The sequence below is a fragment of the Moschus berezovskii genome, chromosome 7 (assembly GCF_049115385.1).
Source record: "Moschus berezovskii isolate FMDL1 chromosome 7, NW_MosBer_1.0, whole genome shotgun sequence".
Taxonomy (NCBI): Eukaryota; Metazoa; Chordata; class Mammalia; order Artiodactyla; family Moschidae; genus Moschus; species Moschus berezovskii.
In genome coordinates, this window is record NC_142466.1 from 53370263 (window position 1) to 53386529 (window position 16267).

A 16267-nucleotide genomic window follows, 5' to 3' on the forward strand; every position below is an offset into this window, starting at 1 on the left:
AAGTCATCAAGCTTGAATCCATACAATTTTGGAGAAGGAAGGAAGTGAAGGAATCAATGAAAATATTAAGATTTCTTGATATTGGATAGTCAGATATCAATAGTCATCTGTAGTCAGGTCATTGGATAGTCAGAGCTCCATTCACTTAAATTTGGAACACAGAAGAACAGGGCTTTGAGGGACGAGAGGTGTTTGGGTTTATGACTTGTACAAATGGAGACACCAACAGGAAGTTAGATGCATGGGTCTGGAGGTTAATAAGGGATCCAGTTGGTGAACTAGACTTGGGAATCACTTGTATCATAGGGGTGGTGAATCAGGTAGTTTGGAAGCCTGTAACAAAAAACCAAGATAACAGTGGTGAAAACTGGGATCTGTTTTTCTCTTTCATAATGAGCAGTGCAGACGTAGGAAGTTAAACTGGTTATAAGACTCCACAACATGAGTAGTAATCCAGCTCATTCTGGGTTTCTGCCCTGCCCACTACAATGGCTTCCATCCTCCGGGTCACCTACTAGGGTGACCAACTGTGTTGGTTTGCCTGGGATTGAAGGGGTTCCCAGGACGTGAGACTTTCCATTTTAAAACCAGGAAAGTCCCAGGCTACCTGGGATGAGTTGGTTACCTCTGCACCTCTTGGTTTTGCGATGGCCACTGCAACACCAGCCCTTTGCACCCACACTTCAGACAGGAAGAAGAAGGAAGAGAGGAGGACAAAAGGGACAGGTCGGCTGACTGAGCCCCTCTTTAAGGACTTTTATCAGAAGCCCCACCTGACAACTTTCTCTTGTATCTCTGTCTAAAACTGTCATTGGCCACCTCTCAATTCAAGGGTGAATGGCAACAGCAGTGTTGTGACTGGGCACATTGGCAGCCCCATCATAAAGTATGGTTCTCTAGAGAGGAGAAGGAGAGAATGGATATTGGATGGGAAATTAGCAGTTCCTGCCCCAGTGAGGAAGACTCCTCAGAGCAGAGAAACCAGACCCAGACCCGGGCAAGTACAAACTCTGAAGATCAGACAAAGCTAGATGATCCCACAGAAAAGTCACAAAAGTAGAGGTAGGAGCAGAACTACTACAGCAGGTGTCAAGGAATTCAGAGGGAGAAAGTGCTTTAAGACTGAGATAAGGTCCAGAGGTTAATGCTGCCCCAGTGTGATTTTATTCATAAGGGCCACTTTGAAAAAAGAGCCACAAGCTTCCTGTAGAAATTCCCCTCCCTTCCCAAAAGCCAAACACCCCACATGTGGGAGAAGTTGCTGAGTAAGTTAAAGGACAAAGTGGGATCCTAACTGCTCCCCCAGCAGCCTTCTCCCGTGACCAGCACAGACAGGACTGACTGATGGTGATACAGTTCAGTGGGTCTGTACTGGGCCTCACAGTTTCTTCAGTTTCAATCCAAAGTGACATCAGTGAAAAAGTCTTGCATGGCCACTGTTGCACATCAGGGTTCCTTCCAGCCCCACATGTTGCTGCTGCTGCTGCCAAGTCACTTCAGTCGTGTCCGACTCTGTGTGACCCCATAGACAGCCTCCTACCAGGCTCCCCCGTCCCTGGGATTCTCCAGGCAAGAACACTGGAGTGGGTTACCATTTCCTTCTCCAATGCATGAAAGTGAAAAGTGAAAGTGAAGTCGCTCAGTCGTGTCCGACTATGAGCGACCTCATGGACTGCAGCCCACCAGGCTCCTCCGTCCATGGGATTTTCCAGGCAAGAGTACTGGAGTGGGATGCCATTGCCTTCTCCGCCCCACAGGTTAAGTTGCTACAAAAGTTTGAAGTCAAAAAACATTGCTCTGGCTCCCTTGGTGAGAGGAGCAAATTCTTGTTTATACATGAATACTGGGGAAACTGAAAAGTCAGTTTCCACATCAAGGAATAGGGTTTGCCCTGGTCCCAGCCCTGTGTGCCAGGATGTCACTGAAGCCTGTATGTGGCAATTTTATGCTGCTCTTTAAATGCAGGCTTTCCTTTTTCCTTAAGCAAGGTGATATATGAAATGTTCCCCGACTTGAGAGCCTCTTCACTGCACTATGAAAAGTTTCATTCTGGGAGGGGTTTCTTACTCCTTGGAACCAAAACAGAACTGTAAATGCACTCACTCCTCAATTATTCTCTCCATTGCGTTTCAGAAGCGGGTCCTGCCTATAAAGTTGTGCTACCCATCAACCACCCTCGGGATATTGATTTCTGGGGTGATTTAGATTTAAGCTCATACTTCTTAAATCTCATTCATCTCCTTATCCATGGAAGCTAACCAAAATCCAGGGGGTTCATTCAGTTTTATTGAATGAGAATGAGAAATTTCTTGAAACTGTCATTATTAAGGACCTCTTATGGCAAAAAAGAAGGAAGAAAAGAAATCAGTCCCGTCAAAACATTTACTGAAAGCAGATGTGTCTTGCAAAACTCTGTAGAGAGATTCTTTCTAACCCAGCAGGGAGATTGGAAATCTGGGGGATTTGTTTTATGTTGGACAGCACAGAGCACCCCGGTGTCTGGCATATAGGGGTCCAAATCCAGCCTGGAAATGGATTACCCATGAGAAGCACATGCAGTGCCTTCTGCTCCATGCAAGTTAGTAAATACCTATTAAGACACTGGGTTGAAATTCTGGGCTGTGCCTTGTACTTACAGTTGTCTGATCTGTCAGTATTGCCCTCATTCTGAGTGACTTGAAAACTCTTCATTTCCATGTTGCCCCATTCCCCACTTCCCAGCAGTACTTGCTGGGGTATGGCCTAGGATTCTCTGAGCCCAAGACTGTGGGGTCTCTGTCCACCATCACTAACCAAAGTATGGACGCAAAAACTTACTGTGTGCATTAATTCTAACCATTGATTTGTTAACATCCTTTTGGTAGGGGAAAGGCGCCCTACTGTGGATCAAGTACAAGGCATACCCTAATTTTAGAAATTTTAGAAAACTATGTATTTATAACTCTTTCAGATGTGAGGCAATGTGATAGAAAAGTTAATCTGCTTGTTGTGTTATCGACAGGAACAGTCTGTGTAGAAAAGCCTATCAGTTCAGTTTAGTCACTCAGTCATGTCCGAATCGTTGCGATCCCTTTGGACTGCAGTATACCAGGCCTCACTGTCCATCACCAACTACCAGAGCTTGCTCAAATTCATGTCCATCAAGTCGATGATGCCATCCAACCATCTCATCCTCTGTCATCCCCTTCTCCTCCTGCCTATACAGGCTTCCATATAAAAGCATCCACACCTTCAGGATATCAGAGTAAGGAAAAGGAGGGAAACTTTGCTTTCCTGACATAGGAAGATTGATACAATTGTAAATAGATAAATTAATGGAGCATACAAGAAAGTATTTGGAAACAGTGTGGAGTTGAGGAAATCAAGTAGACTTGGAGCCAAACCTTCATTTACTAGCTGTGACCTTGGACTGCTCAATTAGCCTTTGTGAGTATCTGTTTCCTACCCTGTAAAGTGGTAACTCCCACATGACAGGATCATTCATCAGGATTAAGAGAGAAGAACCTCTCTTATGTTGAGAACCTGATGCCTGCAGCTCAATGAGTATTAGTTCCCTTTGAATCTTTTATTCTTAACAGATGATTTAAGATGAATTCTTGAAAGCTGTCTTCATTTTCATATGATCAAAATTATATTCATATAGTGATTTACTAAATAAACTAAATAATAAAATTGGAAACTTCAGAGGATAAGACTATTTTTATGTAGTCATAGAAATTTGTGATTTTTCTTAGATATTTTCAGAACAAAACATTCTTCTGCCAGAGGTAACCAGTACATTTATAAATTATTATCAATCTGATTGATTAACAAGTATTTAATATAGATTTCTACATTTGGTGAATGCTATGACATTTATTTTCTAATAGCACAATCAGCTGTTTTTGAGAACCCCTATGCCCATTGCATTTTCTATACTTTTTAATTTTTGAAAAGTCTTTGATGTGCAAAGAAGGCAAGACTCCTTCAAAATATAAACTGATGGCTTATACACAATTGAGGATGCAATTACTTGGAAGCCTCCTCTTTCCATGATAGGAATTGGGTTCTTTGCAAAATACTTTACGAGCATTTGCCAGATGCTTTGCATGTATTATTGTCCAGGCTGCTTTGATCAGCTGGTGGAGTATAAAGATGACTGTCAACAGATAGCATAGCTCGGCAATGGGACAGGACAGACTGGGAGGGGCTGGGACGTTAGAAAAATCTGTGCCCAGAGGAGTAGAGCAGACACTAGGGAGAATGAATACAGATGCACATGGATCTTTGAAATAGTGGGCAGAAACCCATGTCAGAAGGGCACGACAAAGGGCAGCAGGCAGAGCTAGCAGCAGTTAATATCAAGGAGGTCCAATATGAGATGATGAGATGGGCTAGCCATCAGGAAAATCATGCTGGTCAAACATTTGGAAAAATATGACCTAATATTTATTAAACACTTATCACATGCCCTTGGGCACTGTGCTAAGAGCTTTACTTATCTTATATAATCTTTTGTAAAACTCTGCAAAGTCAGTATTTTAGCATCCTCATTTTACCAGTGAAGAAAGTGTCTCAGACAGCAAATGCAACTGGCTGAAAGTGACATGATTTGTAAGTAGTGTAATTGGGATTTCAACCAACATCTGGCTGGGGTGATAACCACCAAATTTTAAGCACTCTCCTTCCACAGACAGGGCCCAGTCCAGATGGGCAGGCAGTAAGACATTCAGGAAATCTGGCAAAAAGATCTTTGCCTTAGGTCAGGGACTAGACTTCAGCCCTGCGAAGCAAGCTGCCAAAAAGAAGGCAGTGTCCTTGCCTTAGACATGCAAGATGCTGAGAGCTAAACAAATAGACAAGTAGGCATCATTATCAAACCTGGGTCACCATAGGTTTCAGCCAGAATCATACTAGGGGTAAATATATTGAATTCTATCAGTACTTCAGATGGTGGTTAAGCCTGGGTGAGAGCAAGGGGGTGCTTAGCTGTGAGAAGGGGAACTGCTGAGGATGGGCAGCCAGAAGAACCCCAGTATTCAAGAGGACAAAGGTATAAATTTTAGCACCAAAGAGTCAATTTAGATGAAATGAATGAAGATTGTTCTCACATCAACACTGTGAATGTGCTGCTGGTCTGTTCCCTGAATAAATAGCATCTCTGAACCATAACAGAAAAAAGAAGACAATAGAAATTTCTATCTCTGGAACAACTAAAGGACTTCTCCCCTGATAATAAGAGAAATAATTAACAATTAACATTACACTTTACAAATGCACTTTATATATGCCATTTTCATCAGGTTCTCGCGACTCTGTAGATATGAAGTCATTTCTCACCTGAGTTTTGTATTCTAAAGTCAGCATGAAAAATGAAAATGGAATACCATCAAAATTGCCCTTGAAAATTCCTTAAATTACACATGGAATATAGTGTACATGATTTTCTATATATTATTACCATTTTTATGTACAACATAGCTGATTTTCCTTTTTGTGTTGAAATACATAAGTTCCACTTAGTGGCTATTCATAGAAAAAACTTATTTCATACAAGTAAGTATGTATTGCAGTGATTGGATTGTTTTTTGTTGGTTTGTCTTTTTCTAAGTACATTGAGTGATTTCTCAAATATTGAATGTGTATGTAATAGAACTTCCCTGTTTATTATTCCCATTTTGTAGACAAACTGATGATACGGTTAGCATATGCATGATGAAATTTTAAGCCAAAGTTATGCAAATCCTGGGTGGGGTCCACTGTACCGTATGATCACCCCACCATGATCTTTACATCTGAATGACAGCACATTCATTAGCAAAAAGAACTGCAAGGGTTACCAAGAAGTCCCCCATAGTGATTGCCTGGGATTTAGACCCATCACACTGTGCCTTGGCTGTTAGAAGTCATTAATAATACATTGAACTCAAACCATGCAGATATGTCTAGCTTTGGGGCATAACCTCAAAATCAGTTCTTTAGTCTGCCTTCACTGAAACAGAGAAGCCTTTTCTTTTGTTTTTTAATGCCTGCTTGTGACTAGAAGGCACACTCAGACCCTTGAGGCATATGGAACCTAACCATTTTGGCAAGATAGTTTAATTACTGGTTTTGATTGCCATCCTACTTTTTAAAAATCTATTTGGAAGTTTATGGCCCTCTTCTGACCCCTTATAAAGATTTTATCATTTCCAATAACTGTCTCATAAATTAGGTCAAATTACCTAAGTAGCTGTGTTTGAAAAAATCCTTCCCTCTCTTCCTATCGTCATGTTTTCAACACTGTGGCTACTAAATCTCCCCCAGACCCTTCGCCCCATGCGTCACAACCAACAACCCTGTCCACATGTGATTTCTGCCATCCTTTGCCTTTTTCTTACTTGTTTCTCTTCCTATGGTTAAAAAAGTTGGGAAAGGGAGTGGTGTCTGTAGGAATGGTAGAGTAAGGACTTCAGAAAATCCTCTCCCCACAAAAGCGGTGAAAGCACTGGCAACAATTGTCAAAATCAGCTTTTTAAGAACTGGAAATTAACCAAGACTTGCAATATTTGGGAGCATTTATTCAAGAAAAACAACTGAATATCAGCAAGGACACTGAAACTTGTGTGTATTTTAGCTTACCCTATTCCTATCCTGATCTTTAAATGCACATGGAAATGCAAGGGACCCAGAACACTCAGAACAGTCTTGAAAAAGAAGAATGAAGTCAGAAGGCTCACACTTCTCAGTTTCAAAACTACCACAAAGCTATAGTAAGCAAGACTATGTGGTGGCAGCAGAAGGGTAGACGTAAATCCATGTAATAGAATTGAGAGCTCAGAAATAAACCTCTACGTCTATGCTCCACTGATTTTCAGTAAAAGTGCCAAGACAATTCGATGGGCAAAAATCAACTCAAAATAGATCAAAGACCTAAATGTAAGAGCTAAAACTATAAAACTCTTAGAAGAAAACAGAGTTGTAAATCTTCATGACCTTAAATTAGACAATGACTTCCTAGTTATGACACCAAAAGCACACACAAAGAAAAAATAGAAAACTGCACTTCATCAGAATGAAAAATTGTGTACTTCAAAGAATACCATTAAGAAAGTGAAGTGAAAACCTGTGAATGGGAAAAAATATTTACCATATTTTACCAAACATATATCATATTTACCGTACTTTAAAATATTTACCATTTCACCACATATAAGTGATAGCATATGGTATTTGTCTCTTTCTGACTTACTTCACTGAGTATGATCATTGCTAGTTATGTCCATGTTGCTGCAAATGGCATTATTTCATTCTCTTTATGGCTGAGTAATATTTCCATTGTATATATGTACCATACCTCTTTTATCCATTCATCTGCAGATGGACATCTAGGTTAATTCCATGTCTTGGCTATTGTGAATATTGTTGCTATTAATATAAGGGCACATGTATCTTTTTGAATTATAGTTTTGTCTAGATATATGACCTGGAGTGGGATTGCTAGATCATACTGGTAATTCAGTTTTGGGGTTTTTTTGAGGAATCTTCATGCTGTTTTCCATAGTGGCTGGACCAACTTACATTCCCACCAACAGTGTAGGAGCGTTCCATTTCCTCCACACCACCTCTAGCATTAGTTATTTGTAGACATTTTAATAATGGTGTGAGGTGGTACCTCATTGTAGTTTTGATTTTCATTTCTCTAATAATTAGTGATGTTGAGCACCTGTTCATGTGCTTATTGGCTGTCTGTATGTCTTCTTTGGAGAAACGTCTATTTAGGTCTTCTGCCCATTTTTTGATTGGGTTGTTTGTTTGTTGTTGTTCTTGAGTTGTATAAGTTGTTTGTATATTTTGGAAATTAAGCCCTTGTTCCAGTGCATTGTTTGCAAATACTTTCTCTCATTCTATAGGTTGTCTTTTTGTTTTGTTTACCATTTCCTTTGCTGTGCAAAAGCTTGTAAGTTTGATTAGGCCCCATTTGTTTATTGAAAAGATTTTTATTAAAGTAAGGAGAAAACAACTCACCAAAACCATTATCATTTTGTTCTAGAATGGCAGTTTTATTAGTGGCAGTCCAGGGAAAGACACCACCCTGATATCAATATCTTCCTCATTCGTAATTTTCTAAAACATCTTCATAATGTGCCACATTCCTTCTGGTTCAACTTAGCTCTAATATGACCACAAGATATAAAAGCAGGGATATTCCAGCTTAGATCCCAAATCAGATTGATTGGTAGTAGTTATATGGAACATTATATTTAAAAGGATTCTGAGGCTACATTCAAGGTAGGCAGGAAAAAAAAAATGTAACAATTAATTAAGAAAATCTGACTTGAGATTGACAGTGGTAGGGGAGGTAGTTAGCAGTTGGGCTAGTTACTTGATCTAGGAAAATGCATTATTCTACTGAGTGGCTGCAAAATCACTTGGGTGGATAAATCTTTGGATGGATTGTAATACAGCTAATTTGCATATCCACACAGCATGACCTAAGAGTGATTTTGAGGTCTGTAATTTACATGTAAAATCCTATAACTTATATAGCTAATATTTATGGTCAAGATGCCAAAATCACTCAATAAATAGCATTAGCTCTCTTATAATATCAAGGCATTTAATACATTTTACATACTGTGTGCTTTCAAAGGTTTTTAACATAAGAGTATTAGCATAGGCTTATAATAAAATATAACATGATAAAAGGTTATGTCGAGAAAGATTTTTTATGGCATTCACTGAAAAGTCAAGATATTCACCAGTAGATGTACCCATTCAGCGTCTTATAACACACATTTACATATATCTGAATTTTACCTCCAAGTAACACTGTTTCCTCCCTCCTTTGCATGCTTTCTTTGATAGATTAGCAGTGTCCTGAGAGTGAGTCCTGTTTCTCTGTCCGATATGTAAATCAGTGGTTCTTATGTTGTGATCTCCAGACTAACAGCATCAGCACTCTCTGGAACTTTCCAGAAATGTGATCTGTTAGAAGTGCAGCATCACCCCAGACCTACTTGGATTGGAAACTCAAGGAGTGGGTCCAGCAACCGGGGCTTGAACAAGTCCTCCAAGTGACTTAGCTCAAGTTTGAGAGCCCCTGCTGTGAGTTGTTTCCCTTCTAGAAGGGGAAAGGCAGGAGGGAGAGAAATTGGGCAAGTATCCAGGGAGAAGTGGGCCTTGTTCAGCAGCCAAGTTGGCAGGCGATGTAAACAGTCATAGGACACAGCACGGACTTTCTTTCTTTCCTCTTTTATACCCCATGCTTCAATTCTCTACTTCCTCGGGAAAGGTTTGAAGTGCTCTCAGGATCTCCCTCAATTCCCATCCCTGCCCTACCCCACTACTAGTGTTTTTAGAATCCCTTCCTTTATGGCAGTGGCAGAGTGGGACAAGGAGGATATGTTTATACATTCCTTCATGTCACAATGAAGCAACAGTACATTTCCAAAAGGAGCTGGCATCAAGAACCCCAGCTTAGTTAGTGCTTCAAATCCCAGCAGGCCCCACAGCTAGTAAATATATATGAAGCACTTAGAGCAGCACCTGGTTCATAATGAGAGTTTGCTGTATGTAGGAGGTAGTGGTATTGCTGGTGATTACTGCAAGGACCAGATTTATTCACAGAGAGTGCCTGCGTTGGCATCTAGAAGCAGTTGCTATTTGCACCTAGTGGGTGGTTGCTATGTTGAGAAGACTGCCAGCTGGAGATAGATCTTGATCCTGAAAGCTTTTGCAGGCAAGTGAGGCTCCTTGAAGATAATGCCCTAACTGTGTCCTAATTGTGAGGATGGCCATCCACTGAGCTACCACTAGCCTGTCCACACTCACCACAGGATTCAGGCTGGGATCAGATTTGGGGAAGCAAGTGCAGGAGAAGGGGCTGATGAACATCATGAAAAGCAAAGAGGCCTTTCAGGGCCTTTCCAGTAAGAATTTAGTGTTCAGTTCAGTTCAGTTCAGTCGCTCAGTCGTGTCCGACTCTTTGCAACCCATGTTGGGGAGTCCCAAATGCAAGGGGTGAGGTGGGTGGTCACATATACAAGACTGCATGTTAGATGCTGTCCATGAATGTGGGAACCTCTGAACAAACATGAGGGTGCAGGTTAGAAGGGCAGAGGGTCCTCAAGACCCACCAACAGATCAGATCATCGCTACAGGAAGCCAATGGCCAGAGTTAGATTTGGAAATCTCAAGTGAGAGTTCTTGGTTCCAACCTCCTTTTTTGGGTCATAGAAATGCTATTTTACATCCTAGTGTAGCCAGTGGAGCCCTTGACAATATCAGGAGCATGAGGAGAGAGGGAGCAGGAGGGAGGAGTGAAGAGAGGGAAGGGAGAAGAAGAGGGGTGAAGGGGATGGGAGGAAAGGAAGGAGGAGACGGAAGGGAAGGGAAGAGAGGGCGAGGAAGCGGGCAAGGGGATGCGGGTGGCAATAATCAGCGCTTCTGCTGATTTCCAAGCCTTGATTTACATGTTTTACATGTGCTTTCTCATTTAGCTATCGGAACTAGGAGATTCAATTGAGGAAGAGTCTAAAGGAGGAGAAAAGTGGAAGTTTCAGTCACTCAGTTGTGACCCCATAGACTGTAGCCCGCCAGGCTCCTCTGTCCATGGAATTCTCCAGGCAAGAATACTGGAATGGGTAGCATTCCCTTTTGCAAGGAATCTTCCTGACCCAGAGAAGGAGAGTCCTATACTAATTAAAAATTAGCTTGTGATAAATTTTTTTTCTGCCTGGGCCCCAAGTATGAAGTAACCAAATCAATTTAATCTACTATAATGAGGCACATTACATGCAGATTGAATCATTAGGTACGAGGGGAATGATGGAAAGAGAAGGAACCCACCAAGATATTCTGACTCTAGTAGAGGAATACTGCTCCTCCAGATTTGGAAGCTCCTTAGCCTGGGTTCTCAAACTCATATGCCTATGGGGGCCAGGGAGATGAAAGCAGTGTGCTAGATGGGCCTATTATAAGGTGATGGTAGGTGCTAGTAAGCAACAGATATTTGGCTTCAAGATCAGGAGGTGATAAGGAGAAGTGGGGATTATGGCAAATGGAGCCCACATGCCAGCTCTAAAGAGGCGGCACTACTGAGCTCTGGGCTGCTGCTGTTGTGTGAAAGTAGCCTCCGTGTCACCAGACCTTCTAATTTCTCACCAGAAGCAGAAATCCAGTGTTCAGGCAACATTTAGTGGGCCCACATAATGCATGTGCTGGCTGTGTCTGCCCTCAGGTTTACTGGACTGCAGTTGTGCATTTTCCTGAGTCACAAACAGAAGATTGATTTCTTCCCTGGGTCCCCTTCTCTTCTAGGACATTATATTTATGTGGACACCTCCTTTGCCAAGCAAGGGGAGAAAGCCGTGCTGCTGAGTCCTGATCTGCAGGCTGAAGAATGGAGCTGCCTCCGATTGGTTTACCAGATAACCACATCTTCAGGGTCTCCAGCAGATCCCAGCCAGCTGAACCTCTACATGAGATTTGAAGATGAAAGCTTTGACCGCTTGCTTTGGTCAGCCAAGGAGCCTTCGGACAGCTGGCTTATAGCCAGCTTGGATTTGCGAAATAGTTCAAAAAAATTCAAGGTAGAAAAAATTTAGATGCAAGCTTATTGTTTGACATTATACTATTCTGAGATCCTATGAAAACTTCTGCCATTAATTGCATTCATCTCCTGTGTTAGGATGTGACATTTTTAAGGAGCTGCATCACAGAAAAGCATTAGTAATGGAAATTAATATTGTTTATTCCTTAGAAGAGTTTCTTCCCAGATTTGTTTTCTATTTAAATGGGATTTGTGTAAGAATCTAAATGGGGCTTAAACCAACCTCTTCAATGAAAATTTATTTTCCAATGGGCTTTAGGGAGTATTCTCATTTCTTAGAATTTTGTTTCATTCTCCTAAGTTGTGTATTTATGTTTGTGTTGTCTTCCTAGTGCTTCCTTTGCTATAATTTTTAACGAAACAGTAACTATGATAAAAAATGAAAATACGCTGAAAGAGGAAAGATACTTAAAGGACATGTTCTGATTTCAAAGATGAAAGTTGTTCCATCAAAAGTATTGGGAAAGTAAGGTAGAGAATGTAACAGCAAGTTGGATATAGATTGGAGCAGGAAGGAGGATGAAGCCTGGACTCAGTTGGCCATGAAGTGTGACATTTAGTGAGAACTTGTCATGGGGGACAAAGCGGAGGCTTCCAGAAAACTTTCTCCATTTCTAATCCCCTTTTCAATTCCTTATCCCATATCTCTTCTTCCTCGACAAGCTTTGGAATACAGTACTCTGCTTTCCATATTTGCATATAGTCTTCCCATCAGACAGCAGGGTGGATTGAGGGAAGGCACACTAGAGGTCTGAGTTCCCTATTATAAAGTGTCCCCCCAACAGTATATCACATCTGATATCTACCAGAATAGCTGCAAAATATTAGACTAAAATCACATAAGGAAAGGCAAATATGTTCAGAAGCAAGACCCAAGGTAAACAGTGCTTGAAATAGGCACAAAAATTGTGCCTCTCTCTATTCTTTGGGGCTTCCCTGAGATGATAAAGAATCCATCTGCAATGCAGGAGACCTGGGTTCGATCCCTTGGTTGGGAACATCCCTGGGAGGAGAGCCCGGCAACCCACTCCAGTATGTTTGCCTGGAGAATCCCATGGACAGAGGAGCCGGGTGGGCTATAGTCAATAGGGTTGTACAGAGTTGGATACTACTGAAGCAGAAAAAAAATTTCTATTCTTCATGTAAAATTATCAAATTTTCATCAATATAGAAACTACAAGTTGAGTTGAGTTTTGAGCCTCTTCCATTCATGCCAGTTCGCCCCACCACTGGTCAAATTGCCATACCTGCCTCTCTTCCAAGAGATTTTTTTCCCCCTCTGAGGCCTCTGCCTTCAGTTCCTGGCCATGCTCAGAATGGATTTGCCCAGGGACCTAAGTCTCCTCTCCATCTGCAGCCAACTGGTGTCACCACAGGTGCGGGAGAAGGTGGTAGCTGGGGTTACAATGGAAGACAACTGACTGGAAGACAATTGAGCTCTTCCTGCACACCTTGCTCACCTCAAAGTTCTGAGAATATGTGTATGAGTTTGTGTACACACATGCACACGCACACACTTGCCTTCTTTCAGTAAAGTCCATCATGGGATTAGTATTCAACAGCAACAAACTGAGACAAGCAATCTCATTTTGCCTTGAATTGCTGAACAGTTTCTGACTAGTAGATGAAATACTAAAAATGGACACATAGTGTTTTAAAGTCTAACTCCCTTCTACCCCATGTGTTGTGCAGATTTTAATAGAAGGTGTGCTAGGAAATGGAAATACAACCAGCATTGCACTCTTTGAAATCAAGATGACAACCGGCTACTGTATTGGTAAGTGGGTTTCCTTTTCATTGTATCAGAATTCATGCATCTTTTTCTAAAATCTCCTGTTGCCAGAGGTAACTGAATCAACTGTAAAGGCAGAGTATTTTACAAACTACACTGTGTAGTGCACTTTGAATTTTGCATCATTTGAATGCTGTATGATGTTCCTCTGTCTTTAGCAGAGGAAGGCTCATTAAAAGTTTGCCTGGACTGACTGAGTTGATGAAAGAAAAGTAGGTGAAGCGGCTATAACCTGAGTTGCTGCCTTAAACTCAACATATTCCATATTCCAATAAACATAATTTCCAGTTGGCTGTAAATTCGGCTTTTTGTAACGTTTGCCAGAAAGGCGGCATCCTATTTACCTCCATATTACCTCCCTTCCTCACTCTCCTCCGTTCCTTTCTGCCACACCACCGCTCTGCCTTTACAGTCACAGTTGTCACTTAGATTCCACTTGAGCAGGGTTGTGAGGTACTTCTTATGCGCCAGCTTCTTGGATGGCATCAAGAGCAGACATGCTCTGTGCTTGACGTTGCTCACCTTCCATTGTCTCTACTGAAGCTGTCTCTATAAACGATCAGTTCTGCTGGTGAAGGACGTGCCATGCTGTGCAGGTGAGGGGGGTGGGGAGGAAACCAGACAGGACTGAATCCAGGAGATGCATCTGAGCTGTTGTTTCAAGAAGGGGACGTTTAGGAATTCAGTCAGTGAAGGAGCAGGGCAGAAAGGAAAGCACTCATTCTGGGCAGACCCCAGTGCAGGGACAGTGCAGCGCGTGTCCAGGCAAAGGCCAGGGGCTGGGTAGTGTTTGAAGTAAGAGTCAGGGAGGCTGTTATGAAAGAGTCTGGATCCCAGCTGTGGAGCCTGGGTTCCTGGATTATGTGGTTGGGAGGCACCAGAAGTCATTCAGCGGGGAGGGGCCTGCAGCTGGGCTTTCAGATGCTGACTCTGGCTACCACCAGAGCTGGAAATGAGCTGAAAACAAGGAAAGTATATAAGAGATAGGAAAACCCTTTGGAAGTGCTTGTGACTTCCAAAAAGGGGCGGAAATAGGAGTCTAAAATTGGGGTCAGCAGTGGAATGGGATAAAGGTGGTAGGTTTGAGAGGTTTTTCCAGCACTGACAATAATGGGGGCTGAATGGCTGTGGAAAGGAAGAGACAAGAGTCAAGGGCAACTCTGAACAAAAAAGGAGCCTTTACTAATTCCTTGAGTCTTACTTCTCTGTTTTGACCTGCTAGTGATGATGCTAATGCAAGTGAAAGAAAGCAGACCTCGATTGTTACCACTTCGTGAAGATACAGTGAGCTAAAACTGTATCTTCTTGCTTTGGTCCTCCATGTAGCTCTTTAGGGGCAGCTGCCTGGGGCTTGAACACCCTCAGAGACTAGTCAGACACACCTGGTGGAGCGCCCCCTGCTGGCTCAGTCAGTGCACTGCGCCCCGCAGCCTCTCTTTCATTATCTGCAAAATGGGGATTCAAATCTTTCCCTCAGAGGCAAGGACTGTTGTGGAGACAAGTAAGATCGTGGATATGAAGATGATTGTCACTGTGCTTGGCAGTCAAAAATGTTAATTTCATTTTCTTCAAATCACTGGATGGCTTCTGTTTTTTTAAAAAACACAAAAGGAGCCCTGATAGTTTATCTTGTTGAACTGTATGATCTTACCTCATCTTTCTTTCTGTACACTCCTTTTGCCTCCCGTGTTTCCTCATCTGTAAAAATGAGGTTAATAATAGTACATACCTCGTGGGGTTGTTTTGAGGATTAGATAATTTAATTCATATAAAGTACTCAGATTAGTGCCTGGTGCAGTGAAGAATATTTTGCTTTTTTCTTTTACTCTGCAGCAGCCTTTAGCACTGACTGTTGGGTATAGGTTAGTGGATCCTGTAGTAGAAAAGTTGAAAATGAAAATCTTAAAAGTGTTGAGTGCTTGCTAACGCAAAAGCATCCTGATAACTGTATCAGTCAGGACCCTGGCAAGAAAGTGGAAACAGATTACATTCAACCTTAGTAATTTGAGGAAAACTCACCAAAGTGACTGCAAAGGTATGGGCTGGTGATGGAAGCCTGTCAAAATGCAGTCATCCAAGACTAGCCAGAGTGATGACTCATGAACCATCAGCATTGGAGGTCTGCAGGGGCAAGAGAGGAGGGTTTAGCAGAACATAGAGCTGTATGGCCCCTCGGTAGAGGGGCACAGCCAACTCATGGCATCCTGGCAGAAAGTGAACTGCAGGAATAAACAATCCCAACCATGTTCTCCTCTTAGCTTCCATTGGTTGAATCCATTTTAGAAGCCAGCAGGCAAGGAAGCCCATACAGGTCCATATACATCAACCTCTGGAGGATGGAGCAGGGTGGAAGAAAGGTGGGTGGGTCTGGAGGAGCCAGTAGGAGATGACCAGCACAGTCACAACTTCGTATTTTTAACTGTTGTTAATGGGGGTCAACAGAGGAACTAGCTTGTGAGTTTCTTGCTCCCCCAAAGGAGTCTATTGGCTAGGAACAATTTATCTGTGCGAGCACGTCAATGTTACTGAAACGGGGAGAGAGGGGCTCTGTCTTCTCTTGTTTTCTCTACTCAGTAGCTGCCAAAGGGCCCAGGGCCTAAGATATTCCTGTCTCAACTATTCTAAGATCTTGTTTATAAGAAAAGCAGAGAACTCTAGCATCTAGGAAACACGCGCCTTAGCCCTCAGCTTAGTACTTTGTCTACCATCAAGAGAGAAGGGAATGAAAGAATGGGTTCCCAGAAAGGTGGTGGATAAAATTTCTGGAGCTAAAAGTATAGCTCTAGATAGTGCTTTGACACAGAGTTGGCTGATCTACCAAGCACTAACCATGTGCCTGGCACTGGGCTGGCAGCTGTCCACCCTTACCACAGCCCTGCGTGGTGGGAGTGTCCCCCCCATTT

General features: G+C 42.2%; 1 protein-coding gene across 2 annotated transcripts in view; it reads left to right on the forward strand.

The window, feature by feature from the left end:
* MAMDC2 (MAM domain containing 2) overlaps positions 1 to 16267 on the forward strand; it is a 162889-nt gene that overhangs the window by 60223 nt on the left and 86399 nt on the right. For both annotated transcript variants that reach the window (XM_055428374.2, XM_055428373.2), the window contains exons 3-4: positions 11281 to 11552; positions 13265 to 13349. In XM_055428374.2, the coding sequence (XP_055284349.2) occupies positions 11281 to 11552; positions 13265 to 13349 (357 nt within the window). The remainder of the gene's footprint in view (positions 1 to 11280; positions 11553 to 13264; positions 13350 to 16267) is intronic.